The sequence below is a fragment of the Typha latifolia genome, chromosome 3 (assembly GCF_019914945.1).
Source record: "Typha latifolia isolate L0001 chromosome 3, TyphaL0001v2, whole genome shotgun sequence".
Lineage (NCBI taxonomy): Eukaryota > Viridiplantae > Streptophyta > Magnoliopsida > Poales > Typhaceae > Typha > Typha latifolia.
In genome coordinates this window covers 3208750-3220838 of record NC_133088.1, presented here as the reverse complement: position 1 = coordinate 3220838, position 12089 = coordinate 3208750, and the positions used below count along the sequence as shown (strand labels likewise).

General features: G+C 31.7%; 1 protein-coding gene across 1 annotated transcript; it reads right to left on the bottom strand.

Moving 5' to 3' along the window:
* Positions 1-7008: 7008 nt before the first annotated feature.
* Positions 7009-10200, bottom strand: LOC140785119 (uncharacterized protein At2g39795, mitochondrial). The gene is made up of 3 exons (XM_073132860.1): positions 9995-10200; positions 9569-9912; positions 7009-7574 (listed from the first exon to the last, which is right to left on the bottom strand). Exons 1-3 carry the CDS (start codon positions 10148-10150, stop codon positions 7403-7405), a joined length of 672 nt encoding a protein of 223 aa, XP_072988961.1. The 5' UTR covers positions 10151-10200; the 3' UTR covers positions 7009-7402.
* Positions 10201-12089: the final 1889 nt, after the last annotated feature.

Below are 12089 nucleotides of genomic sequence, written 5' to 3'. Positions count from 1 at the left end.
ATATATTATAATAGAATATATTTTTCTATACCCGTTTAATTAACTGATGTGTTAAATAAGAATTATAAGAAAAAAGTAGGTTTCGAGTTACAAAAACCTCAAAAACAGGATATAAATTATAAACTAAATAAAATATAGAGTCTTATTTATTAAAATTCTTAAAAATTAAATATTTTATATGTAAATATAAACTTTAGCAGGGTATATAAATAAATAAGCGATTTTTAAGAGTATATATGTTAAAAAAAACCTAGTGATTAGCTATCTTAAGGGCTTTTTATGTTTGTCTTTTTCTTAACATAATTTAGGGAAAATAGTATTTAATATCTTACTCTGAACCTATTCTCTCCTTTTAGAGAGTTAGACATAACAAAACTGGACGAAATATTATTTTATTATTATTAAACCCTTGCCTAATCCACATATCTCTGGCAATGGAGTGAGCTTTCACTTTATTCTGTTTAAACCCAAATTTAATAAGTCTCAACGCCAAAGATGTCTTTATTATTATTATTATTATTATTATTATTATTATTATTATTATAAAAGTTAGACCTGTTCATATTTTTGTATAACTATGAGGACTTTCTTCTTCTCCTTGAATATAATAGCAATTCTTTCTTCTTCTTCTTTTCTCTCCTTGTCATTCTTCTACTCTTTATAATCTTTTATATTTTATTTTTTCAGAGTGGGGGCTTTTGTGGCCCTAGTCAAAATTCAATTGTACTTTGGAAGAATCAACTTCTGATCTCCCATCAAATCTCTCGTGACAATGGCATCAATTATCTGATACTTTATTAGGGCTAATCTTTTTTAAAATTATGATTTTAAATCATATTAAGTCGATCTTATCCATTATTCTTTAACATCAAATTTAGTATTAAATTATGATGGGCCGCGCATTCTGTAATCTAGCATAGATCTATCTATGTGGCAACACATTAGTGGATATGTTAACGACATAAAATATGATATTAATATATTATCTAACGACTTAAGCTCCTGAATAACGACTAAATTTTGTTAAAATTTTGATTTGGATAGTTTTTTTTTTTAATTGCTATTTGACAAGTTTACTATCAATCTATCCTATGAAGGAGATCATTAGTTCGATATTAGTAAACATTAGGGTTAATATTCAGTGAATTTTTTATATCCAATCTACAAATTTAAGATTTAATGGAAAAAAGCAATGAGAAAAAAATATTAATTTAAAAAAAAAAAAAAGAAGATCAAAGGCATTGGCATGTGAACACCTTAATCCATTGAAGTAGGGCCACATAGTTATGATGATTCCAACCACCTTATGATGATTATATTCTCTTCAATTCTAGTATGCTCATGTGAACACATTGCACAAATTTACTCAGTGGAATGAGGTGAGGCATCAGTAGTTTTACTCTTTGGGTTTCCTTTGCAACAAAGGAAGGAAGGAAGGAGGGATTGAAATGGAGTCAGCTTAGCTCTCAAGTCCAATGCAGAGTGCTCTGTATCTGTATCTGAAAGTGACTATCTATGTGAGCTCTGCTGTTAAATTTTAGTATATCTCTTTGCTACCATTACCATTCTTCTTTTCTGATGTCTGGTTTCCTATGTATCCCTTGAATGATAGAAAAAGAATTTGCTTACCATATATAGTGGCAAAAATAAAATTATTATTTTATTAGATATAGACGTGATTAAGCTCCATTTTACATTCCTATTGCACCTCTTAAACAATATAAATCTTTAGATTATAATTAGCTTTTAAAGACACAAAGACATTAAGCGCCATTGTTTAATTACTTAGTAATCAGACGGCACCAATAAACCTACCTGTCTAAAATCAAAATGACAGCCTTAGCAAGGCTATTACACCAAGAACAGGACACAAACTAACATAAACTAGTGGAGAAATAAAACAAATCTATTAAACCGACATGTTGGCCATGATTAAGACTCATTATAGTAAAGTGGGCAGCACACTATGCTCTAATTGACGCTTACCAAATCAAACAAATTAACGAGACAAAAGTTAATCCATCAGCAAATTAGTGTGATGTTAACCACTTTCTTGTAAGCTTTGTAATTCTCTTTATCCCTTGTAATCCTAATCTTTCCATGCTGATTTAATTAAAATTTAGGAATTTTAACATATTTAGAATATTATAATTGCCATCGAAATTATTGTGTTTCTTCAAAAATACCATTGTTATGAATTTAAAAGACTATTTTTTTCCTTACATTAAAATATTTTAAAAACTATTATATATTATATTTAATGCCATAATATAATAAAATAATTCTTCCTTAATATATTACATTCTAAACTTTAAAAGAGAGAGACTATTTAAGTTATTTTACATAATAATAATTTCGAGAGAGTCAAACGATCTTAGCGGCAAGTCCGATATTTTAAAGAATATAATAATAATAATTATGATATATTTAAGTTTTTAGTGTCAATTATGTAAAAGAAGCCCAAAACTTTATTTGAGTTTGAAAATTTCGTTAAGGAATTCTATCCACTAAACACTATAGTTGACATTGGGGACAAAGCTATAATTAAGCTCACTAATCCCATGAATCATGTTGTGCTTTTCTAATTTTCAATGCCAAGATATATCATATTGCCTTCTATATCATTAGCAATGAGCTACCAACGATAGAGACATCTAACATCATCTATAAATTACTAACACCATAATATTTATTGATCTAAAATTTTAATTAGTTAAATAAAAAGCTAATAATATGTAGAGAAATTTTTATTAAAAAAAATTAGATTCTGCTTTTATCATCTACACCTTATATTTTCACTATTTTTATATTCACTCCTTATGTTTTACGTATGAAGATTTTATAATTAGAAGTCTCAATTTTTTGTTCTAAAGTTTTCACATAACACCTTACTATTACTCAGATTTATAGTTTATTCATAACTCTACTAATAAAAAAAAATTAGACTTACTTAAAAACAATTGTGGTACTTTTTTATTTGAAATAATTAGATTTACTTTAACAACTCAAGTTGTCGTATAAAATTATACTTTTTTAGAAAAAGGTCTAGTTATAAAATCGACAAAAGAGTAAAATAAAATAAAATAGAGTCTTTTAAAACGAGAGAGAGAGAGAGAGAGAGAGAAAATGGAAGGCTTCCAAGTGGGGACACCCAAAATGTTCCAAAAGGGATGCAGAGAAGGCGAGGGCCAGCTAACTCTCAGCCACACGCGCATTAAGAGAGGGTGAGAAAAGACAACCCACAAGATGTTTGCTAAAATGCTTTAAAGAAAAGTGGAAAAGTCAGCAAAACCCCAATCGGAGTTGACGACGAGTCAGAACTCACAAGAGAGCAGAGAGGAGAGAGAGGAGAGAGAGGAGTTCTGTGGGTAGTGGGTACCTGAACCCTCATCAGCTTAAGGAGCTCTTATAGCGTTAGCCCATAGATATACCTTTTATTTGGATTAATTTGTGTGCCCCTACGCAATTTATACCTTGGAGAATGAGCCGGAGAGATACGATAATATATAATAAATAGGTGCATACCATGTACGACTTTGTTGAGCGTCATAAAGCCCAATTAAAATAATTTTTTTGATTAAATAATTTTTACTTATGCGTAAAAATAAATTACTTTACTCTATGTACTCATTTTATAATTACATGGACCGCCTTAAGACCTTCTAGAATACATAGTACAAGATGGCAAATATATTTAACCCCATTTTTTTTCTTATTCTATAATATAATTATTTATTCTAAAATAATAGTTAAATATTATAATAGTCATATTTTAAAATATAAATATTATTTATCAAAATTACATTTTATACTACACATCAATTTAATTACCAATTTACCATTAGTATCTATCCCATCAATATATTTTATGTTAAATCAAAAATAAATCTTTAATATTTTTATTCACTTTATATCACATTAAAATTAACTATTACACTCACTAAACATAGAAATAGTAGTAAATCTTTCAATTTAGCAATAAACAAATAAAAATTATTATTTCTATTTAATCATATTCAAATGTACGGTGGCTTTACGCCCACAGCTATAGTTTTGGACCAACTTTAACATAATTAATTATTTAATTTTAATTAAAGGTAGAGAGAGAGAGAGAGAGGAGTGTCATCTATGACTCTATATGAGCCAAAGCCCCTTCATTTTAGTTTTTCTTTCTATCTTCTTCTCTCTCTTAGTCTATAAATCATAACATTTTTTGGGCCATTAATCCAACTTTCTGTCTCCATATATAAAAGATATAAAATAGAATCATTGCATAAGTTTTGTTCAAGTATATATATATATATATATAATAAGAAACAATTTTTAGTATAGATGCTATTGATTCATACACATGGAGTGGACCGACTTTTGATAACAAAATATGATCTCTTTCAATCAATTATCTCTTAGAATTCCAAATCCCCCGATTAGCTTATTACAAAGTAGCAAGGCGACATATGCAACATTAAAATAATTACTTCACTAATCTAAAAATAATAACAAAAGATACCGCTGCGATGATTCATTTGGGTCATAAGAACTTAGTTTATTGCCTTAAATTTGTTAATAATAGGATTATTTAACTTCTTCATGTTAATCTTTATTTTGTTTAATGGGAAAGAAACAAGGGAATGAAAGGGATTTTTCTTGTAAGTTTCTACATAAAAAAACCATAGAGGACTTGGGACGAATGGATCCCCTTTATCTTGTATGATTTTTAATTATTTTAAGTCTGCTATTAGTTTTTAATTTATGAAAATTTTAAATCTTTTATAAAATTTGCCTAAGCTTTAAGAAATTATATTTTTATAAATTACTTTCTAGTTCAATGAATTTTAAATATAAATTGCTAATTAAATCAACGACTTATATAAAAATTTATTTTTATATTTTATAACTTTTTTTAAAAAAATTAATTTTTATATAAGTCGTTAATTCAATCAGCAACTTATATTTAAAAGTCGACGACTGAATCATTGATTTTCAAACATCAACTTATATTTGGAACAATGATTTTCAAACATATTAATATGTTATTTAAGTTTTAAAATATACTAACCAAATTAAATAAGTTTTTAGTAGGGTTTGTTTGGTCAAAATCTCTATCTTCTATCCCTAAAGTTCCCAACTTCCAAGAGGATGTTTCATAGGAACAATTAACATTTTGATTGCTCCAATGCTTCTATATGCCAAAGGATCAATAATTTGGTATTTATGAGCCTAGAAAGAAGCATTATTTTAAGGAATTTTTTCATGCATGTACTTTTAAAATCTTTTATCTTATGTATATATTCCTCTAAAATTGGTGTTTTATATATATGCCTTTCAAAATATTTGGTTTTTATATAGATATTCTTAACAACCTTTTTTCTTAGAGATACCCAAAAAAGTCTAACCAACATAAATTTTGATCTATTTAATACTAGAAGGACAAAAATATTCTCATTCTTTTTTGTATACATTGCTCTTAACTAAAGGAATCTTTGTTATTTTATCATTTAAATACTTTCGATTATAACATGTAGTTATCACTCATCAGATAATAACTAGAAGGACAGCTATGCAAAAACAATAGATTTTAAAGAATATTCACATAGATTCAAAATTTAGAGATTTAACTCTATTTTCTTTACTTTGGAATAGTAGTGGAATGTTTTGCTATTTTAATATTCAAAGAAGTTGTTAGCATTAAATCTAACTTCTAGATGATTTGGGCCACAAGAATTTCTTCAGAGAATTTTGATCAGCTTTTTAAAAGATGAAGTGTAGAAGGAGAATCTAAATTCCATTTGCCTCTTCAAGCAAAACATTTCCAAATTCAATATTTCTGATGGAAGAATCAGTCACAAAGTTTGATATGGAGTAAATTTTTACCTAACGTTAGCTGAAGGAATAGGAAAGATTCCAGCATTACTTTTATAAAAAATAATAAAATGGCCCTAATTTGACGTGAAAATCTGGTTCCATTTTACAAAAACCTAATCTTAGAAAACTTATCTTACTTAAGAGTATTTAGATCATTTTATATCTATAGTTAATTTAACTCATATATCTATATATAATAGCTATTAGTTAAGAAAACTATTGATAGGGCATTTTTGAGGCATGAGAGCAAAATGGATGGGTAAAATGATAAATATCAATATGATAGGATAGGATGTGAATGAGAATAAAGTCAGAACACAGTTTTTTTTAGTAACTTTATTTTTTTAAAAGTTAAAGATAAAATCAAATACTAATATTTAAGCACAAAAGAAGGGAACTACTTTTTGAATACTCCCCCCCTGTGCTTTATGTTGTTGTCATTTGGGTACTCAAATTCTTTGTGGAAAAAAACATTGGAGCTAAAATAAAGAGAAAGAGAAAGAACATGGGAGAAAAAAGAAAGAAGCTAAGGCCCTCTTTTAACAGCAGCAGCAGAGTTGAGCCTCTAACTCAGATAGTGAGAGATATGTCACAGAAGAAATGGCACCACTAACTTGACCCCCCAACACTTTAATGGAGGCATGATGATGCTTGAAGAAGACTATGAGAAGTATTTGGATGTCCAACAACTTGGCCTGACTACGGAAAAAAAATGGTGGGTCCTTGCAATTTTGACACATTACCAAATTTCAAGCATACTTCAGAGTAGCAACTCATAATGGAAGATTTATACTCAATCCAAGTTCACTGACCATGTCAGAGGATTGGATCCAGATATATGCACTCAATTACCCAATTGGGCCAGCTAGAGATTTAATCTACATGAGTCCTAGATGCAATAATAGAATTGGCCCAAAGGGACACAAAGTTCCAGAAATTAGGTTAGGGCATGGCCATCAAACCCAAGATCCATATTGACTTAAAATTGAAGTAAAGAGTAAGTATGCCATCAACATACTGCATGATGGAAATCCTCTTAATGTAGGTACAGGTTGCATCCTTGTCAGTCTGATCATTCTATAAACAAGAGGATAGTTGAAACAACAACATGAATCCAAGATAGGAACAAAACAATAGACGGGATAGAGAAAAGGCACCAAGAGCAATTTTATTGTCGGTTGGTTGGAATCTATGAGACATCTATCATTTGTCTAAAGGAAAATAAGTCGAGACTGGTTCAGATAAAATGCATTTATGCTTACATGCTCTCTGTCATCCTAACAACTGGAAGTACAACAAAGAGAAGAAGTTTAATTTCTTTTGGATTCTGGTGATACCAATCTATCAGTCTTTAAACGCTTTTCCAACTGAGTAATTTGTCTGGAAGTACTTCTATAAGATTACCACAAGCCGAGTGATTTCCCTTCACCTCATCTGAATACTCAAAACTTGGGTTTAGATATTTGACAGTTGCACGTGCACAGAACCATAAAGAAAGTGAAATTCTCAATTCTACAATGGATGAGGCAAATGCAGCTCAGACAGCCTTTCGCTCACTGATGAAGGCACCCACACTCTTAAACCAACGCATGAGGTTTCGGTGGTCCTTCACATAAAGCCATGCTTGGAGGAAAGGGAAAAGATTCTCATTTATGCCACGGGCCTCAATATATATATGGAAGGCATCCCTCACCTTTTGGTCCAGCTCCCTGCCAGTTCAACGACCATAAGGTATGCATCTTAACAACATTCCAAGTTGAAAAGCAACTAAAATAAGTGCATAAAAAAGAAATAGGATGATATAGTCTTGAAATGTCATGAGATGGCTTCAATAGAATATTTGAGAACAGCAGCAAACTAAAATAATGCTATTTAGATTTATTTTATTATTTTTTTATAAAAAAAGATTGCAGCATATAGGCTGTACATAATGTGCAACCTGTCATGAGTGAAACCAGCTTATTGAAGTGTTCTAACACAAGAAAGGCCAGGCATCTCAATGGGCTAGGTCAGCTTTCCACACATGGGCTTGGTGGCAACCGAGTTGCCAAGCCCCACTTCTTAGCAACAACAAATACAATCCATGATAAAGTTACTGATAACTTGGGCTCCAGGAAAAGGAAAATAAAATGAAAAAGAATATGCATGCCTTCAATCAGCATTCACAACTTTCTCTTCAACAATTTACAGCATAATATGATTGGTCAAGAGCTATTATGAATAAACTTCTTTATAAGGATTAAGAATATGCTATTTCATGACGTTCAATGTAATTAAACTTTCAATTCATAAATGATTATGCATTATGCAACATAAGTCCTAAAATGACAACATCTAATCTAAGACATTTTGTATCTTTAGCTTCTAAACTTTTGCCTTGGAAATAGTTGATACTTACACTTTCATAGATCTAACATAACTTTATGGGGTTTCAAGCAGCCAATAAAAATTGAGCGTGCATGTTTATCTACAGAACATTAACTTCTTTAGCCTCATGATAATAAGATAAAGGACAAGGCATGATAGTTTGGTACTACTATGCATACTATATTTCGTGTTTGAATGATTTCCAACATATGGTGTTTATAAAATAAGGACAACTCATTGTGGTTTTTTAATTGTTCTTTTAAAATTAACTTTTGAGTATTACCATTTTCTTATGAATGGTAATATATACAAATGAGGGGATACAGAGATACTCCTATAATCACTCCGTATTGTAACTAGCAAGTGCACATATTTGGGCAACTAATAAATTGTTTGTACTTCATAGTGTCATTTGCAGGTCAATTCACGTACATGCATGAGCATATATTCTATACGTTGCTGCATCATTACCCATTTGCGTCCAAGTTCAAAATTTACTGCATCATGTACCAATTTAGTGTCTTATCCATTTCATAACCTACTTCTGAATCTTAATCCCCTATCCAAGATCTCTTATAACTGAATCCCTTCACCTCAGACAAGGGTTGTGGCCCAATCCATGTAGACACATGTAGATGTGAAAACATTTGGATGACCATGCCGATGATGAAAAAAATTTCAGCAAGAGTTGATCCGTACAAAACAAAATGGCACTCTTTAAATAATCATTAGTCAACTTTCAACGAATTAGAATCAGCTTAGTGTGATTTTGGAGATCTCGTAAATCTATTCAATAGTAATCCTAACTCACACTCACAAGCTATCTATATCCTTTTACAAATAATTGAAACAATAGTAATAATATAATTCACTTCCGTAGCTACGTAACCCAATCGAGACATTTTCTGTGGCAATCCAATTTTCTTACTCTGTATGCTACTATAGCCACAACTCCAAATCCTAATAATAATTAATTAAATTGGCATGTTGTCACCTCTCCATTTTTCAAGTAATAAGTTGAAATGAATTTGCTAATTCTCTCCTAGTATGGCAACTCAACTATAAAATAAAACAATCAATCAAGCAAATAAGATCCAATAAAATTGACTAGAAATATCTAGTCAACTAGCAGACCTGCTTGGTTACCGCAAGGATTAATTCATTGGCATGCACATTTCAATAACAAACCAATCAACTTCTCAAACCTACCTAAAACCAACATTACCTGCATTTTAACAGAATTCTAATTTCATTAAAACCTAACAGGAATCCGTCTCAAAATCACATTTTAACAGCAAGATGTAGAAAAATTGTCAGACGAAAAGAACGGGCTTACTGGAAAACACGGCCCTGGTGATTTGCAGCGGCCGCCGCCGACCCAGTCCCGGTTCCAACCTTTGGCCGAAGGCACACGGAGTGGATCCCGACGGTATCCGGATACAACCCGCAGAGGAATTGCAGCGACTCCTCCCTCCCGGGCTTCGCCACATCCACATGGAGAAACATCTGGTTGATCGACTCATCCCCATCGTCCTCATCCTCCGCCCCAGCGGGCATTATGTTAGCCAATCGCATAACCGAAATCGAGATTTCGTCATCCTTATACGATCTACGCAGCACGGGCCCGTCCTTATCCAGCGCGCCTTTCAAGATCGTGAATGGCGACGGCGGGTTCACTTTCTACAGCACATAAACGAGAGGGACGAGATGAGATGGAAACATAAATTTAAACCCTAAAAAACAGAATGGAAGGAGGGGTTACCGGAGGAGGTGTCATCTTGGAGACTTCGAGGTAGTGGTCTTTGAGGGAGCGAAGGAGGATAGAATCCACAGCAGAGGCGGAGGACGAGAGGCGTCGGATGAGGAGGCGACGCCACGGAATGCCGCCGCCGCCACCGTAGAAGGATCGAGCCCACATGGTTGCGAAGAGAGGAGGGAAGGTTTAAGCACTCGATTTTGGGGGTTTTGCGAATTAGAATTTGGAATTTGGAACTTGGAAGGGTCTCGATTTGGGCTTCAAATTGGCCTGCTTATTATCTGGGCTGGGTCTTATTTATACCTAAGTTGGGCTTCAAACTGCAAATAGTCCAACAACAATCCTTTTTATTATTTATTATTTATTTTTTCTCCCCTTTCTCAATATGTGTGTGTATATATATATATATGTCGTATACCTAAATCTATATAAATGAGAAGTGGACAAGGGTATGGATTTTGTCAATGTCCTATTCACTCCCACTCAAAATGTTCCTAAGATTGAGTACAAGTGGGCGTCAAGGGCCAAACTTTAGAGAGCACTAGAGTCTTTGTCAACTATTAGAGAATCAAATCTAGGACCAGAACCCCAATGAAGCCACTCCAAAATCAAGTATAGATAGCTAATGTATACTATACTATACTATACTATCGCATAATCATATCATATATAATTCAAGGTTGCAAATGAAATGCCTAACAGATACCTAACTTTGTTTTTATTCAAAGAGTTAGGGTTACTTTTAACTATTGCTCCGCATCATTAATCTCCTTTGGAATTATTTTTTGACACATGCATCCTATTAATTATTAAAATATATCAGCAAGCTTTCTCCGGCGAGATTTCATTAGAAATCTAGATATAAATAATATTAAATTTTAACTAACTTAATAATGGGTAAAAGTGTCCCTGAAACTCTCAATCTACATCTAATAAGAGATAAGAGCATATTTGTCCATCTAATTAGTTAATAAAATTTCAATAGTTTTTTTTTCTAATGGAGAGAACTTAGTGATGTAATTAAATATCTCAGAGAGTCGTACGTGTCTACTCTTTTTCTTGAAAACAATAAAAATAATATGAGTAATAGTTAAGGAGCAAGTAACTTTAATTTTTAGTTTTCGTCGAAGACCCAAGGTATAAGTTATGTTGTTTGAATTAATAAATAAGGAATAGTTGAGTTTTTGACAGCTTTAAGGTTTTAACTAAATTTTTTTTACGAGTTTTGTTTATTTTAAAACCGTTGATCCAATCAACGACTTATATATACATCTCGTTATTCAGTAACTTTCAAATATCAATAGCTATTTTCAATTACATTTAAGCTTTATAGGTAAAAAATAAAAGGGGTTAGGAGAAGTAATAGTTAGTGTTTGAAGCTATGTCTTTAGGAGGTAGGGTTTGCATAGTGAAGCATTACATAGTTGTCAATGATTGCAGGAGCTATGAGGCATCCAATCTGTCCTCTCGAAATGACATTACATGGATGGAAGCATGCTGAACCACTGACATACGACTTCAATGAATGCATGTTCCCACACATGAAAGGGGAAGGAAGGGGCATTCTTGTCTTTTCACTCAATCTATTCTTCTTCTTTCTTTCTCTTTCTTTCTTTTTCCCTTGGCAAAAAAATGCACAGCATATTGCTTACTGTTGTTGGACCTGCCACATATTATCATTATTTCATCACAATTGGAGGTTTGTCTTTGGATTCTCTCTCTCTCTCTCTCTCTCTCTACTATATTGTAATAAATTTATTATATATATAACATAAAATGAAAGATTTGTTTACAGAATATTTTTTCTTCAATAAAAAATAAGTGAACAATGAATTAAGAAATAGTTCGAGTGATCTATACATATATGAGGTTGGTAATTCAACTCCCTCCAGTAGGATAACTTAAAACCTAATTGGGTCGTTTTATTAATCATCTAGATATCTCTATATTTCTTTATTCGGATTCGCCTCATGAGTAGGTGTAATAATAACATTTTAGCTCGTGTTCTAACCAGTCAAACATATTGAAATCACATACTTTGTTGAAGAACTTCTCATTTAAAAATAAAAAGAACATAATAAAAAAGATTATATGAAAAAGT